This window comes from Phaseolus vulgaris, chromosome 10, assembly GCF_000499845.2.
Source record: "Phaseolus vulgaris cultivar G19833 chromosome 10, P. vulgaris v2.0, whole genome shotgun sequence".
In the NCBI taxonomy this organism is placed as follows: Eukaryota; Viridiplantae; Streptophyta; class Magnoliopsida; order Fabales; family Fabaceae; genus Phaseolus; species Phaseolus vulgaris.
The window spans coordinates 36593242-36615347 of NC_023750.2; the positions used below are offsets into that span (position 1 = coordinate 36593242).

Here is a 22106-nt window from a genome sequence, read left to right on the forward strand (position 1 = left end):
TTGGTTATCTTTTTTGTTCTCTTTCAAAATCTTGATTGGGTTTCAAAATCTCTTAGGCAATGTCTAATGAAAACCCTAGTTTTCATAGTCTTAATAGTAGTCACACTATTACATGCAATTTCTGTGGTAAATACGGTTATAGTGAGGTTGTTTGTTTTCGCAAAGTGAGTTTTCCTTCTGGTAATGTTAAAACCTCAAAGTTTTCTTCTACTAGAAAAGTCTGTACTTTTTGTAATCGTCTTGGCCACACTGTTGACACCTGTTATAAAAAGCATGGGTTCCCTCCTGGCTACAAATTCACCAATTGGACATCCCAAGCCATTAATATGATTACTACTGACACTTTTTCTGAGCTTTTTCCTAAAGAATGGGATGTAAAGGGGATTCAACTTACATCACAGCAGTGTCAATTCCTGACTAACATTTTGCGTCAGCAAAACCTTGAGGATCATGCCCCTCACACTCAAATTAATCAAGTTGGCACCTTCTTTGCAGATGAAGTCCCCAATACTGAGCATTCTTGGATTATTGATTCTGGTGCCACGAATCATCTTTGTCACGATTTGAACGTTTTTACTACTTATACTAAAATTAAACCTATCTTAATTAGTCTTCCAAATGACCAAACTGTTTATGCCACATATTCTGGTTTAGTACGTTTTTCTAATAAGTTTTATTTGTTTGATGTGTTATATGTGCCTCATTTTCAATTAAACTTAATATCTGTTTCTAAACTCACACACCAACTTAAATGCACTTTAACTTTCACTTCAACCCACTGTATTATACAGGACAATCTCACCCAAGAGAGGATTGGTACAGTTAAAGTCATTATTGGCTTGTACCTTGTCACTACCTTGCCTGCTTCTAGCCATTCTAAACCGCATGGTTTTGCTCCTTTTATTAATTGTAATATCACGAAAAAAAAAACTATGGCATTATAGACTAGGACACCCTTCACTTGAAAGATTACATGTCTTAAGAAAACAATACTTTTTTATTACTGTTGATACTCATCATGTATGTGACACTTGTAGTCGTGCAAAACAGAGAAAACTTCCTTTCACTTTAAGTAATATTGTTACCTCTGCTATTTTTGATCTTGTACACTTTGATATTTGGGGACCATGTTCCATAATTTCTATGCAAGATTTTTCGTTATTTCTTGATTATTGTTGATGATAACTCGCGTTATACTTGGGTTATTCTGCTGCATAACAAGTCTAAAGTGCGTCAGCACATCATTAACTTCACTGTTTTCGTTCAAAATCATTTCAAAACTAATATCAAAACGATTCGTACTGACAATGGAGTTGAGTTAGGCTTAAAGTCCACTTAGTAATATGGTATCAGAGCTATGTCAAATTTTTATGCTTCAAAGGGAATTATACATAAAAAATATTGTGTTGAAACACCACAACAAAATGACATTGTAGAACGTAAACATCAACACATACTAAATGTAACCCGGACTTTACTTTTTCAAGCAAATCTTCCTCCTATTTTTTGGGAATTTGCTGTAAATCATGTTGTTTTCTTAATAAATGCTATTCCTACTCCATTACTTAATAACATCACTCCTCATGAAAAGTTGTTTGGAAACCCGTATGACATTTACTTTTTAAAAATGTTTGGTTGTCTCTGTTTTGCTAATACCATTACTGCACATAGAAAAAAAATTAGATGATAGATCCATCAAAGGTATTTTTCTTGGCTTCTCGCAAAATACAAAAGGTTATATTATCTTAAATTTAAAGTTTCATAGTATAGAGATATCAAGACATGTAATCTTTCATGAAAACCACTTTCCATATAAATTGGATAGTGGCTTGCCTAAGGACCCTAACACTTTATCACTCCCTATTTCTAACACATATAATTATGCTTTTGACTTTTTTTTTCCTGATACTGCACCTTCTGTCAGCCATGTGCCTCTACTCCTGCACCTAATATTGTCCCTTCACCAGCCTCATTATCCTCTGATCTTCTAGTAAATAATGCCTTTGCTCCTGCATCCAATATTGCACCTCCACCAGAATTATCACCGCCTGCACCTCCAAGAAGCACCTTACCCCAATTTTCAAGAAGATCAGCTCGTCCTCACCGACAACTAGCCTATCTTGCGGATTTCCACATTGCAACCAACACTGTAAGTAGTAGATATCTTATTCATAATTACTTGTCTTACAATTCCTTATCTTCCAATTTTAGAAATATTATTTCCTCTATCAATTCTCATCATGAACCTCGAACCCATAACGAAGCCTCCAAACATGCTTCTTGGCAATCTGCCATGCAAGATGAGCTTCAAGCTCTTGCTGTTAACAATACTTGGCAACTTACTCCTCTCCCTCCAGGAAAGAAAACTATTGGTTGTAAATGGGTATATAAAATCAAATACCATTCTGATGGCACTGTTGAGCGCCACAAAGCTAGAGTTGTTGCCAAAGGGTTCACCCAACTTGAAGGACTTGATTTCTTAGACACTTTTGCACCTGTTGCTAAACTCACTACCCTCCGCCTTCTCCTTGATGTTGCCACTACCAAATATTGGATTTTAAAACAACTTGATGTCAATAATGTCTTTCTTCATGGTGATCTCCATGAAGAGGTATACATGACCCCCCCACCTGGCCTCTCTCTTCATTCTCCCCAGCATGTCTGCAAGCTTCAACGGTCTTTGTATGGCCTTCGTCAAGCTGGTCGGCAATGGTACGCCAAGCTTTCTATTTTTCTTTTATCAAATAATTACTCTATTTCTGTTGTTGATCACTCTCTTTTTCTTAAATATAATAATGATAAACTCACTATTATTCTTGTTTATGTTGATGATTTGGTTAACTGGTGATGACACGGAGGAAATCAATGCAATTACTACATCCCTTCACCATCACTTCAAGATAAAAAATTTAGGTCATCTCACTTACTTTTTGGGATTGGAAATTGCTTGCAATAGTTCTGATCTTCATTTAAGTCAACGTAAGTATACTCTTGATCTTCTTCACGAAACTGGCATGCTTGACTTTGCACCTGTGGTCACTCCTATGACTCACACCTTCTGTCTCTCTCCCGACCAAGGCTCCCCTCTTGATGCTGATGCAACTTCCCAATACAAAAGACTCCTTGAACGTCTAATCTTCTTAACCAACACGCGACCAGACATGGCCTTCACTGTCCACAATTTAAGCCAATTCATATCTTCACATCGAAATTGATTGTCACTTAGTTCGTGAAAAACTTAACTCTGGTCTCTTCAAACTGCTGCCCATTACTTCTGCCATGCAAGTTCCAGATATATTCACCAAGCCCCTTGCTTCCGCACAGTTCTCTACTCTCAAATCCAAGCTGGGCCTGACGAATATCTACTCCCCAGCTTGAGGGGGGTGTTAACATATTTAGTTTTTCTGTTTTAAGTTATTGAGCTTTGTTTGTTTGACCCAACTTTCCTTTTCTATTTTAGCTAGGTCCTAGTCTTTTTCTTATATATATACCATGTATTTTATTCTCATATACCCAAGTAAATAAGAATTTCTTTTGTATTTTCTTTTCTCTGTTTTTCTCTCTTTTATGCTTAAGTGATGGTCTCTTTTTCATTTGCAATTAGGGTTCATCAGAACCTCCCTTTCTCCATTGCTATTACGTGCGCTCCATTTGATGCACCACATCAGACAAGGAATATTCATCTTCATTGACTGTAATAGTCTACACTTGAGTCTACTTATATGTCCAATATTTTAGTTTTCGTGGTATCTCATAGGTCTGTTTTGATTTTTCTAACTCTCAGGTGGTTGGCTTACTTCAACTTGCTAGCAAAGATTCTTTTCAGTTGATGAAGAAGGGTGTAAGGTGTTTTTATTTTGTCTTCTTTTGTGAGAACTTGACTCTTTTAGAGGGATGATGTATTTGTGTTATGATGTGTTCATGCCTATATCTATCCAGACATGTCTATGTCACTCTGATTGTTGTTTTGTAGAGTTTGTTGGAACCTTAGTTGGTTGGGTATTGTGAAGGTTGGTATGTGTTTGCCTTTTTTGTATAAGAGTTGAGACACTTCTAAAGTGTCTCATTTTATTCTATTTATTCTTTGTTGATAAAAAAAAACATTCATAGTAGGTTATACATAAACAATAATGAATACAAGAGTAAGTTCCAAAAAGAACTATAAGAAACCCATAAATTCTAAGTTTGTGCAATTTAACACTAAGCTACATAATCAGACGCAATCCTTCGATTCTTTTCATCAGACACAAAAACATATACATACAGACTACACACATACATATCCATATGACTAGGATATTAATAAAAGAATTATTACGAAGTGGACTTTAAGCCTAACTCAACCCCATAAAACCGAATCATGAGGTGAGGTTTGCACCCACTTATATATAATGAATTGTCCTCATCTCTAGTCGATGTGGGATCTCAAACACACCCCCCTCACACCGAGAGTGACAGCTCGTGCGTGGGACAACATATTATGGGTGGTCTGATAAACCCAACAAACACTCACTAGGATAGGCTCGAAATGGCTCTTATACCATATTACGAAGTGAACTTTAAGCCTAACTCAACCTCATAAATCCGGCTCATGAGATGAGGTTTGCACCCACTTATATATAATGAATTGTCCTCATCTCTAGTCGATGTGGGATCTCCAACAAGAATATCTATAAACACCTTTCAAATGACTCATATTAATCATTCTTTACCATAAATTTAACACAACCCAGTTTAGCATATCTGGTATGCAATCTCGACTACATGGATCAATGTGTGTTTAAAGTATATCATTACTCAAACATCAACATGTGTTCTTATTCACTCCTTCAAACTTCAACATGTGATTTGATACAATAAACTCACCATTCAACTTCTCACTACTAGATGTTTTAATGTATGTGACTTAAACCATAAATGAAGTTAGAGAATCTCATTACAATATAGATATTTGTTTAATACCTATGAACAACTAACCATGTTTAACATATCATCACATATTTGTGACCTTAAAATCACATGCATACATATATTACTATAAAAAAAAATCATACAATAGAAACAAATTTTAGAGACAAAATAATTAGTTACTTTATTGAATAAATTAGATATTATTTTATAGACTAAAAAATTTATTAGTATATAATGTAGTTTCTATTATTAATATAATTTATAAACTAGTTTCTAAATTGGTATCTAATTAGCTACTAATTACTTTAGATTCTAAAGTTGGTAGCTAAGTAGATACCAATTTACAAACTAATTTATAAATTTTATTAATAATAGAAACTATTTTAGATACTAATAATTTTTTTAGTCTCTAAAATAATATTTAATTTAGTCAACATATATAGAAACTAATTATTTTGTATCTCTAAAATTAATATCTATTTAATGTTTCACATATATATATAATTCAAGTTCATAATCAAACACTGTTGTTATATAAAACATTGGTATATACAATAAATACATTCAACATACCAATCAAAGATCACTTAGATAAAGACGTAAGATGATATTTTAATTTAAGTAAAAATAGTTTTGTTAAGCGATAGTATGATATGAAACATTCAATAAAGTGATTTAAATAATATTTTCGCTTAAGCACATCTACCTTAATTGAGACGATTGAGACGAGGTATCAAATGACATTCTATCTTCAACCATTCAAATAAAATCTTATGTACTGACACCTAAAAAATTGAGTGTAATTATCTTATTTTATTTTTTAAATATACTCATATCCCATCATCACTAAACTTTTCAAAACTTAGAGTTAATTACTTCATACATCCTATATATTCTTTTGATTCAATACAACCAAATAAACCTTAAAAAATAAAATAGAAAAGTACTCTAATATGAATCATACCAATGCATGTTTAATAAATATAAGGTTTCATTTATACAATGGGCCGTAGTAATGCATGATTCATTATTTTACTCTTCACTAAAAATAATAAATAATTCATATTAAGATTAAGAATAATTTACTGGATTAAAAAGTAATTTTTAATTAAAACCATATATATATATATATATTTCACTTATTTAAACAAGTAAAGATAATTATCTCTATTTTTTTTCTTTTTATTTATAGTGATGTAATAAAATACATTTTTACTAAATTTACTTTCTATTTATTTCTTATCCATTTTAATCAAAACAAAATACTAACATTTCAACTAGTAGATTTCGTTTGTTCTTTTTAACATCTTTCATGTGAGAGGGTTAATAAGTATCACTCGTTTAACTTGTCAAAATCAAAATCCTCTATGACAGAGAAAATAAGTATGAAATTTTTGGTCCAACAAAAACCGGGATCGGCTGGGCTCTAAATGGGCTGGACCCAAGGCAGCTGCAACAGAAGCCCAATGCGAGATAGTTCCCTGGTGGAAGTGTTTTAAGGCAAGTTCTTCCTCACTATATCAATTTCAACATTTACTCTATCCTTTTAAATTTTCCACAATTACTCTTTATTAAGGATTTCAAAATCTGGAATTCAAAAAATATAATTTAGAAGTTAAAATTTTATTTTGGAAAAGAAAATTCAAAATTTAAAAAATATATTCTGAAAATGAAAATTCAAAACACAAAATTTAAAAATGCATTTTGAGAAAAAAATTTCAGAATTTAAAAATGTTTTTCATAAATGTATTCCAGAACAAAAAAATCTAGAATACAAAATCTAAAATGCATTATAGAAAGAAATTCCAAAATTCAAAAATATGTTTTGAAAGTTCAAATCCAAAAATGTATTAAAAAAAAGAGTTTCAGAAATATTTGTATTTTAATGTATTTCGTTAATTCTACATATATGATTGGAAGAGAGTTTTCTGAAAAAAAACGTTATAAAAATGTTTTTTTTTTATTCAGAATTTAAAATTGATATATGTTTGCTTCCCTGAAGCAGCATAATCTAAACACAAATAACCATGAAATTGGAACACAAGTAACATGTTTTTTCTTTGGTATTAATGCATACCTGCCATACAAAACTAAGTTAAGTTAGTATAATTATAGAGAAGGACCATAAACTAAAATATACTTCACGATTAAACAAAGATATTTTATAACTTTATAATATTTTATTAAAGAATAAATGTATTTATATTTATTGTTGTATCTACTCTATCTTGACATAAAATATATCTTAACATATTATATTTATTGTTTTATTTATTTTATCCTGGTACATAAAATATATCTTAATTATTAACAAATTGGTATGGGATAATAAATTAACTAAGGATATAAATACATTTTACTCAGATAATTATCATGTTATAATACTAATAAGGTAGACATATGAGTAGTTAATTGACGTGAAAAATAAAAAAAATATATTATTTTTAAATTTTACAAGTAATTTTTAATAAACTTATAAACGAGTAAATTTAATGAACAAATTTCCTAAATAAATTATATATTGATAACAAATTTAAAAATAATATTTATGTTTTTCTTTTTTTAAATTATTTTTACTAAAATATTATTTTAGTATAACTTTTACCGTTGTTTTTATTTAATAATTTAATAAAAGTAGATTTATTTAATTGATAAATTAAATATGAAGAATGATACAATTTTAATATTAAACAAAAATAATTGAAGTCATATATGAGTCACACGATCTTAATATTAAATTAAAATAATTGAGATTTTATGTAAGTCACATAAATTTAATACTACATAAAAATAAAAAATAATTGAAATTGTGTTTTCATGATTTATTTAATACCATTATTTTATTTTAATAATATGAAATCAAATTTCACTATTTTGGTGAAAAATAGTTGGAGTGAGTGTAACTTTGCATACTGACGTGAAAAAGTTTTGTAATTTAAAGACTTTTATTTTTCTTTTGAAGAAAAAAAAAAGTATGAAGTAAGTTACGATTCAGCAAACATGCATATGAAGAAGTTGAATAAATTACTGTATTTGCCTTCTTTGCCTTCTGTGTGTGATTCTCATATATCACTTCTACTGCCAGAGGTTGTTATCTTTGTGCACTCCCAAACAAACCTCACTCTGCTTAATATCTTCTACTTCCTAATATCTCTCACAATCATCTCAAATCAAATCTTAAACAATAACGCCTGAATTAATTACTACTATTATCATATTAGTGATGGATGGTTATGGAAGCTAGGAGGGTGGGTATGGAATGGTGATTCTGGAGGTGGTTCGTATCTGTTTAAGCAATATATATGTACTTGGAGGAAGAAAACAAATTATCCCCATGACCAGCTATCTTTTTTCTTCTCCATTCTCTGTTTCAGAGCATTAGCATATGTCTATATGGTTTCAAATTTTGCTATGTGGTTTTAGCAGATCCAATTATGCAGCATTGTATACAAGCAGACACACTTACAAGGTATATACAATGCTTCAAATAAGAGTATTATAATCAAAATAATTAGTACAAAATCTTACAAGTATCAATGATGCAGCAACTATGGAGCTGCCAGCCAGGGAGTTTCAATAAGCAAGCTAATGTTGCTTCACTTCCTACTGCTGCTTCACTTCCGCTGCACAGTGAATTACTTTATCAGAGTTTTTCAGCATTGCATGTTTTTCAGCCTCAAGACCAAAAGGGGTGTTCATGGTTACCACACGTGCGCTGCACGCAGAAGAGGTCACCCTGCCAGAAATGCCCACCCGGGAAGGGCAAGCGTGGAAGGAAGTACCCGCCGTCACTGCACGGGAACCAAGTGAAGAACGGTCGCCAGGTCAAAGATCGCCCGAGAAAGGAGACCTGAGCCAGCTGGCGATGTAGGGGATAGAGAGATTGGAGGAAGGGTCTTCAAGTTTGGTAAAGCCCTCGACCAAGCGGCACAGGATCAAATTGCCGAGGTCATAGGATGACACTTAGACGCTTTCGCATGGTTCGCCTCAGACATGCTCGACATAGACCCCGACTTCCTGTGCCACCACCTGACCATGGACCCCAAGGTGCGACCTATGCGCTAGAGACGAAGGAAGTTTAATGAGAAGAAGCGTCAGGTCATCAGGAATGAAACGCAGAAGCTGTTAAGTGTTCGCCACATCAGAGAGATCCAATACCTTGAGTGGTTGGCCAACGGGGTCTCGGTGAAAAAGGTCAACGACAAGTGGAGGATGTGTGTCGACTTCACGGACCTAAACAAGGCGTGCCCCAAGAACTCCTATCTTCTACCAAGTATCGACGCCTTGGTGGACAATACTTCGGGGTGTAAGATGCTTAGTTTCCTGGACGCTTTTTTCTGGGTACAACCAGATTAAGATGCACCCCAGGGATGAGTGCAAGACAATGTTCATGACTGAGCTATCTTGCAACTGTTACACAGTAATGCGCTTCGGGTTGAAGAACACGGGGGCCACCTACCAGAGGTTGATGGACAGAGTGTCCGTGCCCATGTTAGGGCGGAATGTGCAGGCCTATGTGGATGACATGGTGGTGACCTCGCAGGCGGAAGAGCAGCACGTCGTCGACTTGGAAGAGCTATTTACCACAATAGCCAAGTACATGCTGAAATTGAACCCTGAGAAATGTGCGTTCGGGGTAGAAACAAGGAAGTTTCTGGGTTTCTTACTCACCGAGCGAGGAATAGAAGCGAACCCAAAAAAGTGCGCCGCAATCGCGGCAATGAGGAGCCATGCCTCAGTGAAGGAAGTGCAGCAGCTGACAGGGCGGATGGCCGCTTTGTCCAGATTCATATCTCCTGGAGGAGACAAGGGTCACCCCTACTTCCAGTGCCTGAGGCAGAACAACAGGTTTGTATGGACCCCCGAGTATGAAGAGGCGTTCATCAAGCTGAAGGAGTACCTGGCCAGTCCCCCAGTGTTGTGCAAGCCACAGGTAGGTACTCCGCTTCGCCTGTATTTTGCAGTAACGGAACGGGTGATTAGTGCAGTCCTAGTGCAGGAGCAGAACCAAACGCAGAGGCCCATATACTTTGTAAGTGAAGTATTGCAAAGGCCTGAAGTAAGATATCAGGCATTGGAGAAGGCGACCCTAGCAGTGGTGCTTGCGGTGAGAAGGCTTCGTCATTCTCGAGTGTGGGAAAGGTAGGTTCGTAGAGAACACCTCCCCCCTCGAGTGAGAGCGTTAAGGTAGAACAAAGTAGTCGCCAGTCAAATCCTCCTCGTCCTTGGGCGATGTCGAGGTCAGTTATGAACTTGTTCCCTTGCGTTAGAGGTCTCGAGTGTGGGAAAGGTAGGTTTGTAGAGAACACCTCCACCCTCAAGTGAGAGCGTTAAGGTAGAACAAAGTAGTTCGCTAGTCAAATCCTCCTCGTCCTTGGGTGATGTCAAGGTCAGTTATGAACTTGTTCCCTTGCGTTAGAGGTCTCGAGCGCGAGAAAGGTAGGTTCGTAGAGAACACCTCCCCCCTCGAGTGAAAGCGTTAAGGTAGAACGAAGCATTTCACCAGAAAAATCTAAGGAGCGTGCTACTTAAAGTATAAGGGGATCGTTAGCGCTGTAGCAGAAGTCAGTGCGTATCGCAATAGTTGTTTATCAAACGGCGAAAAACACAAATTAGAAGAATGACATTCAAACAGTTCAAGATCAGTGAAGCGATAGCAGTTTATACATGAAGCAAAATTGTTCATTAAGGTGCCAAGTACAACTTATGAGGGAGGAGATCGGGGCACGATCTGCCCTTCCACAACCTGTTTCGACGTCGAAAAGAGTGAAAGGTCTATCTCAGGATGTGCACAGGCAACCTATTAAAGCGTCCTCAAACCCCGAAGCAAATGCGTCAGCTGCGTACTCGGTCAGTTAAGCCTCAATTTCTTTGAACTTCGCGGCTTGCTCGGTGAGTTCAGCCTCCCGACGACCCAGTTGCACCTCCCGGTCGGTGGCCCTCTCTTCTAGCCTCGCCATCCTGGCCTTCATCGCCTCAACTTCTTCTTCCAGTTTGATCTTCTCCATGCGCAAGGGCAGGATCTTGGCTTGCAGCTCGACAACCTCTTAACCCTTGTCGTGAAGCCGTTTGGAGAGGTTCGTTTCGGCCTGGCATAGGCTAGCCAACTCCTGGTTCAGAGTGGTCTCACGGGTGGCGAATGTCTCAGCCAGCAAGGTCATCTCTTCTTTCTTTTTCTCCTCAATGAAGGCCATTTCCTCCTTAACTCTGGCCTCCACCAGTGCCACCTACTCCTAGACCCTCAGTGCCACCTACTCTTGGACCCTCGCCTCAGTGATTATGAGGGCGTTAGACTGGGCAAGGAGAGTGCCGAAGTTGAAGCCCAGCCTCTCCCTAGAAATGACCTCGTCCAGATCCTCCACCATCGCTGATTGGAAGACCTTGAGGGCGTGTTGGAGGACAGCAGGCAGTTCAGGGGCAGGGGGAGTTGCGGGGGCGTTCTTGCTATCGCCTTCAAGTGCGAGATGGCCAGGGGGCGAGTCGGAGAGATGCGGGGGTACCCTCGGTGGATGAATGGGAGGTCGCTGTCACCATTGCCCTACGTCTTTTGAAGGTGGGACCCTTCTCAGTATCCTCATCAGATTCAATGTCTACCACCCCCTTGCCTTTCTTCAGGGAAGACGGAGCAGGGTTTGTTTGAGCGGAGGCAAGGGGAACCACAACAATGGGGACCGAGGGAGTGGGAGAAGGAGTGGCAGTGGCAGTGATGGCGACGAAAGGGGCAGAGGCGCCAGCGGCCTTAGGCACCCTCTGGCGACGGGCGAGGGCGTCAGCCAGCTTTGCTTTCTTCTCTTTGCTCAACACCATATCTACAGCAAACGCGAAGGCACGATAAGTGCAATAATCAGAATACAAGGAGGTAGCAAAGCAATATAAGACAAGCATGAAGAAAGGGAGCATGAGTTTTGCGCAGTTTAAGAGCGCGAGAAAAAGCAAGTAAAGGTTAAGAAAAGACTGAAGACTTAAGGTTTTTCGAGCTGAACTCGTGTTTGATTAGTTGTGTGATGTTGAACACCATCCCCAGGCCTGAGAGGAGGTGGTAGATTTCTCGGTCAGGGGGAATTAAGTCTTTGAGACCCCTTTTTTATTTTTAGTTTCCCCACCCAATAAAGGGGAAACCCATATAAGAGAGTAGGGTCGAGAGCAGTGCAACATAATCCTGAAGAACTTCCCCTTGAAGCCTTTATAGGATTGCTGGAACAGGGTCAGGAGAGCTCTCCCCGCCACACCATTTAAGCTTACCCAAAGCTTCTTCCCCGGACTTTTAACCTCAAAGAAGTAGAGGAAGATGTCCACGGAAGGGGCGAATCCCAGGTGATTGCACAAGATGGCGAATGCTTTTACAAATGTCCACCCATTGGGGTGCAGTTGAGCAGGGGTCACGTTGATCTTTGTTAAGAGCGCCCGTTCGAATCCTGTGAGGGGCAAACAGAGTTTTATCCGCTTGAAGATGGTGGTGTAGAGGAAGAAGTATGGTTGCCCGTAGTTGATGCGATCATCGACACACACAGGCTCGTCCTCCGTGCAGGGGCGAACGGAAACGTGAGCATCGCTCTATGCCCCGAACACTTGAGTCATGTGTGCAGCTTCGCCCTCTCGGTGCTTGGTTATATCCTCATCAAAGGTGAGCTTAGAGGTCTCAGCAAGAAGGTCCTCAGAGGCCCAGGGGTAGAGGGCCCTGTAATCTACTTGGGGAGGAGGGTTTGAAGTTGTTTTGGTTCTAGCCATCTGAAAGGGAGTCAAAGAGGGAGAAGAAAAGAAAGAAGAAGCGAAGGATCAGTGGAAGTTAGAAAAAAGAAACCCAAAAAAACCCTAAGGCATGGATGCAACGAAAATGGGGGAAACATAAAGCCCTAAATGCAATAACGTAAACAGTGATTGAGCATCAAAATCAATAAACAAGGGCGATCAGTGGGTAAAGTTCGTACCTTTAGGTCAAGAGGGTTTGAAAGTTCTGAACTTGGCGGAAGGAATGCGAAGGCACTTGAGCAAGAAGGTGAAGCAATTAGAGAGTCTTCCAGAGAAGTGATGGAATAGTAGTGAGGCTGGTCTAACACCACTTGGTGGATTGAAAGCATTTTGAAAGCTAATGGTTGCGATTATAGTAGCAACCATGCACAGATTACCTCTCATCTCAGTTAGCCATTTATCCTTCATTGTCATCCAGCAGCTGACAGGGCGGATGGCCGCTTTGTCCAAATTCATATCCGCTGGAGGAGACAATGGTCACCCCTACTTCCAGTGCCTGAGACGGAACAACGGGTTTGTATGGACCCCCGAGTATGAAGAGGCGTTCATCAAGTTGAAGGAGTGCCTGACCAGTCCCCAGTGTTGTGCAAGTCACAGGTAGGTACTCCACTTTGCGTGTATTTTGCAGTAACGGAACGGGCGATTAGTGCAGTCCTAGTGCAGGAGCAGGACCAAACGCAGAGGCCCATATACTTTGTAAGCAAAGTATTGCAAGGACCTGAGGTAAGATACCAAGCACTGGAGAAGGCGGCCCTAGCAGTGGTGCTTGCGGCAAGAAGGCTTCGTCATTATTTCCATAGCTTCATTGTGGTAGTGATGACAAATCTATCGATCCACAAGCTCTTGCAGAAGCCGGACATGGCAGGTAGAATGGTGCGCTGGGCGGTGGAGCTATCCAAGTTTGATATCCAATATGAACCCAGAGGCCCCATCAAAGGCCAAGTTTATGCAAACTTTGTGGTAGAGCTATCCTCGATAGACGCGCACCAAGAGGGATCTAGTTCCCAGTGGGTGCTTTCTGTAGATGGGTCCTCTAACCAACAAGGCAGTGGAGCAGGCGTCATCCTGGAGGGACCAAACGGGTTGTTGATTGAGCAGGCCCTACGGTTCGCCTTCAAAACGAGTAACAATCAGGCGAAGTACGAGGCCCTGATTGCAGGCATGTTGCTGGCGAAGGAGATGGGTGCGCAAAATTTGTTGGCGAAGAGTGACTCTTTGCTAGTTACAGGTCAAGTAACAGGAGAATACCAAGCCAAGGACCCTCAGATGGTCGCGTACTTAGAGTTCGTCCAAACTTTGAGGGGGTCCTTCGTGATGTTTGAATTAGTGCACGTCCCTAGAGATCAGAATGTCAGAGCTAACCTGCTAGCCAAGCTCGCCAGCTCAGGTAAGGGGGGCAGGCAGAGGTCCGTCATACAAGAGACCTTCAAAACACCGCGAACCTTTACAGCGGATAATATGGTGGGGGTTCATTAGGTAAGCACGTCGAGAGAAATGCCAAGAAGTCATAAGTCACTGACTCATGAAACGCCGAGGACACCCCGAGTGGCTGTATACCCAGTTCTGAGGGAAGAAGGCGCAATGCAGGTCTGCCAGGTTAAGCAAGGAGAAACTTGGATGACGCCTTGCAAGCGCTACCTAGCTGATGGATACTCCCTCTGAAACCCGTAGAAGCTAGAAAAGTGAAGAAAAACGTTGTCAAGTATACTCTCATTGACGGGGAGTTGTTCAGACATGGCTTCACCCACCCGATCTTGGTATGCGTAAGCGGAGATCAATGCATGCGCATAATGGCAGAGCTCCACAAAGGGATATGTGGGAGTCACATCGATGGACGATCTCTGGCGTCAAAGGTCATTCGTGCGGGATACTATTGGCCCACAATAAGGGAAGATTGCACGAGGTACGCCCAACAGTGCAAGCAGTGTCAGCAACATGCTGACTAGCACAAGGCGCTGCCAGAAGAGCTCAGGTCGATCCACAGCCCCTAGCCTTTCCATACTTGGGGGATTGACATCCAGAGCCCTTTCCTTTGGCAATACGGCAAATGAAGTATCTCGTGGTCGCCATAGAGTACTTCACAAAGTGGAATGAAGCTGAGCCCGTGGCCCAGATCACGACTCACGATATTACTCACTTCGTGTGGAAAAACATAGTGTGCCATTTCAGGGTACCGAAACGTTTGGTGTCTGACAACGACACCCAGTTTGCGAGCCAACAGTTGGGCAAGCTATGTACAGAGCTCGGGATAAAGCAGGTGTTCACCTCAGTCAAGCACCCCCAGACGAACGGGCAAGGAGAGTTCGCCAACCGAGTCCTGCTCAGAGGCTTGAAGAGAAGGCTCGAGAAAGCCAAAGGGACCTGAGCAGAGGAGGTCCCCAGAATCGTGTGGGCTTACCACACCTGATATGATTCCAATAACAAGATATAGATGATTCTTTGACATTTTATGAAATCAACTTGAGTTGGAGAATGAAGAGGCACTTTTATAGAAATGGATCAATGTTCTATGTTTCAAGAACTCACCAAAACTTGCGCCAAACACCAAAGCTCACATGGAAGTTCCATTTCTTGTCAATTGAACCGATTAAAAGGTGCAAGAATACAAATTAACCGATTAAATTGCTTAAGACATGAAATGAACCGAACAAATCAATGGAAAATGAAGAAGAACCGATTAAATCCAACAAAGGAGAAGATGAACCGAACAAAACAAGATTTAACACCAAAACACCGAATAGAAATGCAAGAAAGGAACCTAAGACATGTTTAGGAGTTCATATAAGCACGAAAATGGAAGGAGAAGATGGAAAAGAAAGAAGACTTATGTGGTTGTAGTTCTTGGTTGATGAACACGCCACTTGAAGTGTGAAAGCTCCAAGATAAGTGTGATTTGCCGCCACTTGAGGGAACCAAGGCTCTCAAGATGAGACTAGGAAGAGGAGAAGACAAGTTCTCACTACACTCAATCACCAATTTGGGAGAGTTTTGATACTACAAATTCCAATTCTCCATTTCAAAGGACCTAAGCCCTCCTTTTATAGGAGCAAGGGCCAGTCATGATGCTACAAAGCTTGTACCACAAGCTACCCAAAAGTCTCCTAAGCTAACGCCTATAGTGACTCATGAAGAGTCACCTTCTAGAAAATTCTAAACTAAAGCCTAAAGATGCTTTACAAAAGAGGTTTCTTTAGGTTTCCCTCTTAGCACCTACCTAAACACTATTCTATATTATTTACAAATTTATACAAAAGAAACTATAAAGAGAGACATTAATTGAAGCCTATTCTTGAAGGCTTGTAAACTTCTTTGGCTTTAGGCTTGGTCCTCTCTTTATTTTATGTCTTTTTTGAATTTTGATAAGACTAGAAGGAAGAAATTCAAATGTGTGGGTGAATAACCTCTTCCTTTATTAATAAAAGCCTCTCCTATGTGATCTCTATCATACTCCTCGAGTTGGAGAGAATTCGACCACGAATTCTAAATCCCTGCATATAACAAAGTCAATTTATTTTTACAATTAAAAGTGGAAGAAAAAGGCAAACATGACTTAGCTTTAGTAAACAGTGGGAGTTCAGAAAATGAGGTTCTGTAAACAAACCAAGTTGGAAGAATTTGTTTGGGAATGATGATATGTTTTGGAAAAAGACCTCTTAAATGGTGAAACCCATTAGGAGGTATGAAAAAATCATCCCTAACATTTTTTAACCAAAGTGGTGTTGAAATAGGAACCTTGGGTAATGAAAAAGATAAAGAAGAAGAAGACCTTGGAGGTTCCATGTGAGGCATAGCACGAGTCAACATGATGGATTTAGTGGATAAAGTGGTGTGACTCGGTTTAGTACTTACTTCTTTTTCTTTCTCATTTTCTCTTTTAGTTTTCATTTTTATTTGGTCCTCATGAACCTCTTTGGTTGAGAGAGGTTTTAAGATAACCTTGCACCCTTGGAAGGAAAAAGACATTGTATTGGATAGGCCATCATGTAAAACATGTTTATCAAATTGCCAAGGCCTTCCTAAAAGAAAATGAGTTGCTTCCATGGGTACAACATCACATAAAACCTCATCTTTATACTTTCCTATTGCAAAGTTAATGAGGACTTGTTTGTTCACCATTATTTCACCTTCGTTACTTAACCATTGCAACTTATAAGGCTTGGTATGAGAGATAGTGGGTAAGGCTAACTTCTCCACAACTCTTGTACTAGCCACATTAGTGCAACTACCCTCATCAATAATCAAGGAACATAACTTGTTTTTGATAAGACAGCGGGTGTGGAAAATATTTTCTCTTTGAGTATCATCCAAAGATTTTGGAATTGTTCCCAACATTCGTCTTATCATCAATAAGTCACCTTCACAAGGACTTTCACTCTCAATCTCACTTGATGGCTTAGAAGGTGAAGAATGCCTAGATGAATTGGAATCATGCTCACTAACTACTACCCCATTATGCACAAACATATTCCTTTTAGAAGGGCAATTAGAAGCTATGTGACCATATTCCAAACATTTAAAACATTTTTTACTAGACGATTTTATGGGTGATATATGAGTAGAAGTAGAAGGCTTAGACTCTTTAGGTGTGAAAGAAGAATCCTTAGAAGGAAGGTTTGAAAAAGACTTTTTATTTTTCCAAGAGTTGTTGTAGTAACCATAATTGGGAGAGTTTTTAAAAGCATTTTTCTTAGCAATTTGAGCTTCAACCTTCATTGCAAGGTGAACCAAAGATCCCAAAGATGAATACTCTTGAAGTTCAACTACATCTTGAATATCCCTTCTTAGGCCACTTAGAAACCTAGCTATCATAGCTTCCTCACTTTCTTTCAAATTAACTTTAAGTAAAAGCGTTTCTAACTCCTTAAAATAAGCATACACACTTAGCGTGCCTTGTTGAAACCGTTGGAGCTTCAACATGAGGTCTTTCCTAAAGTCTGGTGGCACAAATCTAAGGCGCATACACTCTTTCAAATCGTCCCAAGAGACCATGGGAGGTCTCTTGCTATAGATAATGTCCTTTACAACACTATGCCACCATTTCATGGCATAATCAATGAATTCTAAGGAGGCCATCTTAACCTTTTGGTCTTCTTTGACCTCATGGACATAAAAAATTTGTTCACATTTAGCCTCCCAATCTAGGTACACATTAGGATCACTATCACCACTAAAACTAGGGACTTTTACAAAAGAAATTTTAGCCTTGGCCTCCTGGTGATATCCATCTTCACGGTAATGTCTATCTCCATGAGTGTGAGGTCTATATCCATGAAAATGGTGATGATGTCTCCTTCTTCTATGTTCCTCTTCACGGCCATGGTCATTGGAAGAACCTCTAGATGAAGGTCTATGAGAATGACGCTCTTCATTGATAGAATTAGAGGACCTAGGTTGCTTCATGTCAACTCTTTGTAATCTTTCCTCCAACCTTCTTATAGCTTCATCTTTGAGAGTAATGGTTCATTTTACTTTTTTTAATTCATCAAGAACAAAAGCTTTTCTAGGAGAATGCTCTTTGGAAGAATCACTGCTGGAATATGAAGCCATTTATGAAAGAAAACAACAAACAAAATAGCACACAAATGTTAAGAAACAATGTTAGCAAACACAAATTGTAGACAAATGCCGAAGTGAAGTGTCACTTAAAACACTCCAAAGAAAGAATACTCCCCTTTACCAAGCTTATCTTGAGGCCTTTAGTAACCTCAAATGAAAGATGTCAAAGCAATAGCACACAATCTCAAAGCAAATCACCACAAAACCAATGAACAAAGAAAGACAATCAAGAAAAGGTATAAACAAGAAAAGGCTATAACAAAAGGAATACAAGATTTATGACAAACTCAAAGATTAGTGAAGAAAAGACAAGCAAGAAAAATAAGGTACTCAATGAAAAAGAAGGCACACAAAAGAGACCTAGAGAAAAGTACTAGAGTAGATGAAGAAAACAAAAACAGAACTACTGAAAAATATTTTTTTGCAAACTATCCGAAACTTCACTAATTTATCTGGAATGATTTAAAGCGACCTGGATTATGAAATTGTAACCACAGAAAGTTCAAGATCTTATCTCAATAATGGCACTGGAATTACTCAAAAACAGTAAGCCAATTAATTGCAATAATTTTGCAAAATCACTGCCAGATTACCGTATTTTTTTCGGCAGAATTACACACTGTTCGTATTTTATTAATCATTTTTTTTGTACTTTGAATTTTGAAGTACTTCTTTTTTCTACTTATTTATAACACTTTGAAGAACTTAAATCCAGAATTTCAGAAATTTTCAGTAAGTAAATCAGTTGCAATAAGGAAAAACAGTCAGCACGTTTTCAAGAAACAGAGAAATCCTAACAGAAATGAAAAACAGAATTAAGAACTTCAAAAGACATAATAGAAGTGATGTTTAAGAACTTGCATAGATCTAATACACAAGTATGAACTCAAAACTAAAAAGAAAAAGCACCAAAGGATCAAGAAACAAACTCAGAAAACTGCACAACACAAAATCAAGAAACAAAAATTACAATAAAAGTACCACAAAGAATTGATAACATTGTTGGAAGAAACATGACTTGACAAAACTTTAGAAGGATTCACAAATCAAAAGACACAAAAACAAAGTAATATCAAAAAGAAAACACAAGAAAACTCAAATTATAAACCTAAAACAGAATGGAAACAACAAGAATATAAGTTCTTGAATTAAAGAGCCTAAAAACAACTCAAAACACAAACAAGAATAAACCTAAACTCTAGATACCACATGATATGATTCCAATAACAAGATATAGATGATTATTTGACATTTTATGGAATCAACTTGAGTTGGAGAATGAAGAGGCACTTTTATAGAAATGGATCAATGTTCTATATTTCAAGAACTCACCAAAACTTGCGCCAAACACCAAAGCTCACATGGAAATTCCATTTCTTGTCAATTGAACCGATTAAAAGGTGCAAGAATGCAAATGAACCGATTAAATTGCTTAAGACATGAAATGAACCGAACAAATCAATGGAAAATGAAGAAGAACCGATTAAATCCAGCAAAGGAGAAGATGAACCGAACAAAACAAGATTTAACATCAAAGCATCGAATAGAAATGCAAGAAAGGAACCTAAGACATGTTTAGGAGTTCATATAAGCACGAAAATGGAAGGAGAAGATGGAGAAGAAAGAAGACTTATGTGGTTGTAATTCTTGGTTGATGAACACGCCACTTGAAGTGTGAAAGCTCCAAGATAAGTGTGATTTGCCGCCACTTGAGGGAACCAAGGCTCTCAAGATGAGACTAGGAAGAGGAGAAAACAAGTTCTCACTACACTCAATCACCAATTTGGGAGAGTTTTGATACTACAAATTCCAATTCTCCATTTCAAAGGACCCAAGCCCTCCTTTTATAGGAGCAAGGGCCAGTCATGATGCTACAAAGCTTGTACCACAAGCTACCCAAAAGTCTCCTAAGCTAACGCCTATAGTGACTCATGAAGAGTCACCTTCTAGAAAATTCTAAACTAAAGCCTAAAGATGCTTTACAAAAGAGGTTTCTTTAGGTTTCCCTCTTAGCACCTACCTAAACACTATTCTATATTATTTACAAATTTATACAAAAGAAACTATAAAGAGAGACATTAATTGAAGCCTATTCTTGAAGGCTTGTAGACTTCTTTGGCTTTAGGTTTGGTCCTCTCTTTATTTTATGTCTTCTTTGAATTTTGAGAAGACTAGAAGGAAGAACTTCAAATATGTGGGTGAATAACCTCTTCCTTTATTAATAAAAGCCTCTCCTATGTGATCTCTATCATACACACCACTCCCCAGTCCACCACCAGAGAGACACCTTTCACTTTGGTGTATGGGTTTAGGGGAGCTCACCATGTTTCCAAAACTTTGTCGTTGAAGAATCCAACGAAGAGAGAAGGGTGAACCTGGACCTACCGATCGAAACCAATCCATGTATTGTTAAACGCAGGCACCAGAATAAGGTGTTACATCCATATCCTGTATGACATAATCATTGAAATGTAACCATCGTCGGTCCACTTCATTTGTATTGAGATCGCCATCTTTAACTACAGATGGGTGTCGAGGGATGATTTGCACATATTCATATTGACGGATAGCACGTTCCGGCAAGTGCAATTGTCTCCAATTTCAAAACCTCAAATAACCAGAGAATGATGATATCCACTCAAATGGATGTTCTTCCCTATGCTTGTTGTTTGGGGAAAACCGAATGCAAGTTGGTGTCAATGTATCTAGCTGCAATCAGACAACAACAATTGAAGTAACTTTCCTTAGTTCATATATCCTACATCGGGGTTCCTCTTCAGAATATTGGGATTGCACATGTCTCATCCCTATAGATGGGAAATGCTTATAAATCCAACCCTGCAATAATGTTGCATAACCAACTAGTTGCCTAGTCTTTGCGTAGCTACAATCTCCTAGCTGCTCATACATATGGGTTAATGCATCTGCCACCCAAGCATATCACCCAGTCAGCCTTATATCGGAAAAAAACTCAAGATATATCGCACTCTTCGAAGTAGCACTCTTGTCGGTGAAGACAGTGTAACCAACAAGGTGAAGTAAATAAGCTCTAGCAGTTACAGTCCATTGCCTCCTTGAGCGTGCATCCTCGTACACATCTCTCAACCAACTGAGGCACACATGAGTTCCTCAAAAGTATCTTGTCTCTTCATATGCAACTCCACGATCAACATGTAGGGATTTTATGAACAAATCATTCGCTGCATTTGCATTTAAGGTCTGATGCGTGTAAAATTGGCCGACAATGGGCATATGCAACAAATTTAACACATCATCAAGAGTGATGGTCATTTCCCCAATAGGTGAATGAAATGTGTTTGTCTCTGCATGCCACCTCTCTACAAATGCATAAAGCAATCATCGGTCTAAATTCTCATAACTAGCATGAACATACCACCTAAGCTAGACATGTCTACTGCAGCCTCTATGCGCTCATGAGGTTCTCCTAACTTATTTATTTTTCTCCCATGAAAAGCGACCTTCAGCTCACCATGATCCTACAATAATCAAGATATACCATCAATAAATATATACATACATAAGACACTCAATTAATGTTTATTACTTACCAAATCATCCCATAACTGTCTGACCACATGATCTTCATAATTAATCAGTAATGACTTATCCACTGACCCTCCTAGATATCCTTCATCGTTAATTTCAACTCTTCTTGTTCAATATAATCTTCAAAGTTCTCATTTGGAACTGAAGTACTAGGACCACCACACATTCTTCTCACAGATGCAGTTGGTCACACACGGTCTACATTAGAATATCCTCATCCTCTAGTCCTCACCATGTTCCTAATCATAAAATACTATCAAATAAAAAACAAACAAAAAAACGCATATACACTGACTTCTATATTTCCACGTCTGGAACCACTC

General features: G+C 38.5%; 1 protein-coding gene across 1 annotated transcript; it reads left to right on the top strand.

Moving 5' to 3' along the window:
* Positions 1-8447: 8447 nt before the first annotated feature.
* Positions 8448-14136, top strand: LOC137817998 (uncharacterized). The gene is made up of 4 exons (XM_068621224.1): positions 8448-8735; positions 9263-10053; positions 12423-12535; positions 13289-14136. Exons 1-4 carry the CDS (start codon positions 8448-8450, stop codon positions 14134-14136), a joined length of 2040 nt encoding a protein of 679 aa, XP_068477325.1.
* The last annotated feature ends 7970 nt before the right edge of the window (positions 14137-22106 follow it).

What these genes read in the sequence shown, in the direction of transcription:
- LOC137817998 (XM_068621224.1), top strand. Translation starts at nt 8,448, where the DNA reads ATGATGCAGCAACTATGGAGCTGCCAGCCAGGGAGTTTCAATAAGCAA. An exon ending in AAGTGAAGAACGGTCGCCAG is followed by an intron (nt 8,736 to 9,262) that starts GTCAAAGATCGC and finishes GGGTACAACCAG; the next exon opens with ATTAAGATGCACCCCAGGGA. An exon ending in TGGTTATATCCTCATCAAAG is followed by an intron (nt 12,536 to 13,288) that starts GTGAGCTTAGAG and finishes TGTATTTTGCAG; the next exon opens with TAACGGAACGGGCGATTAGT.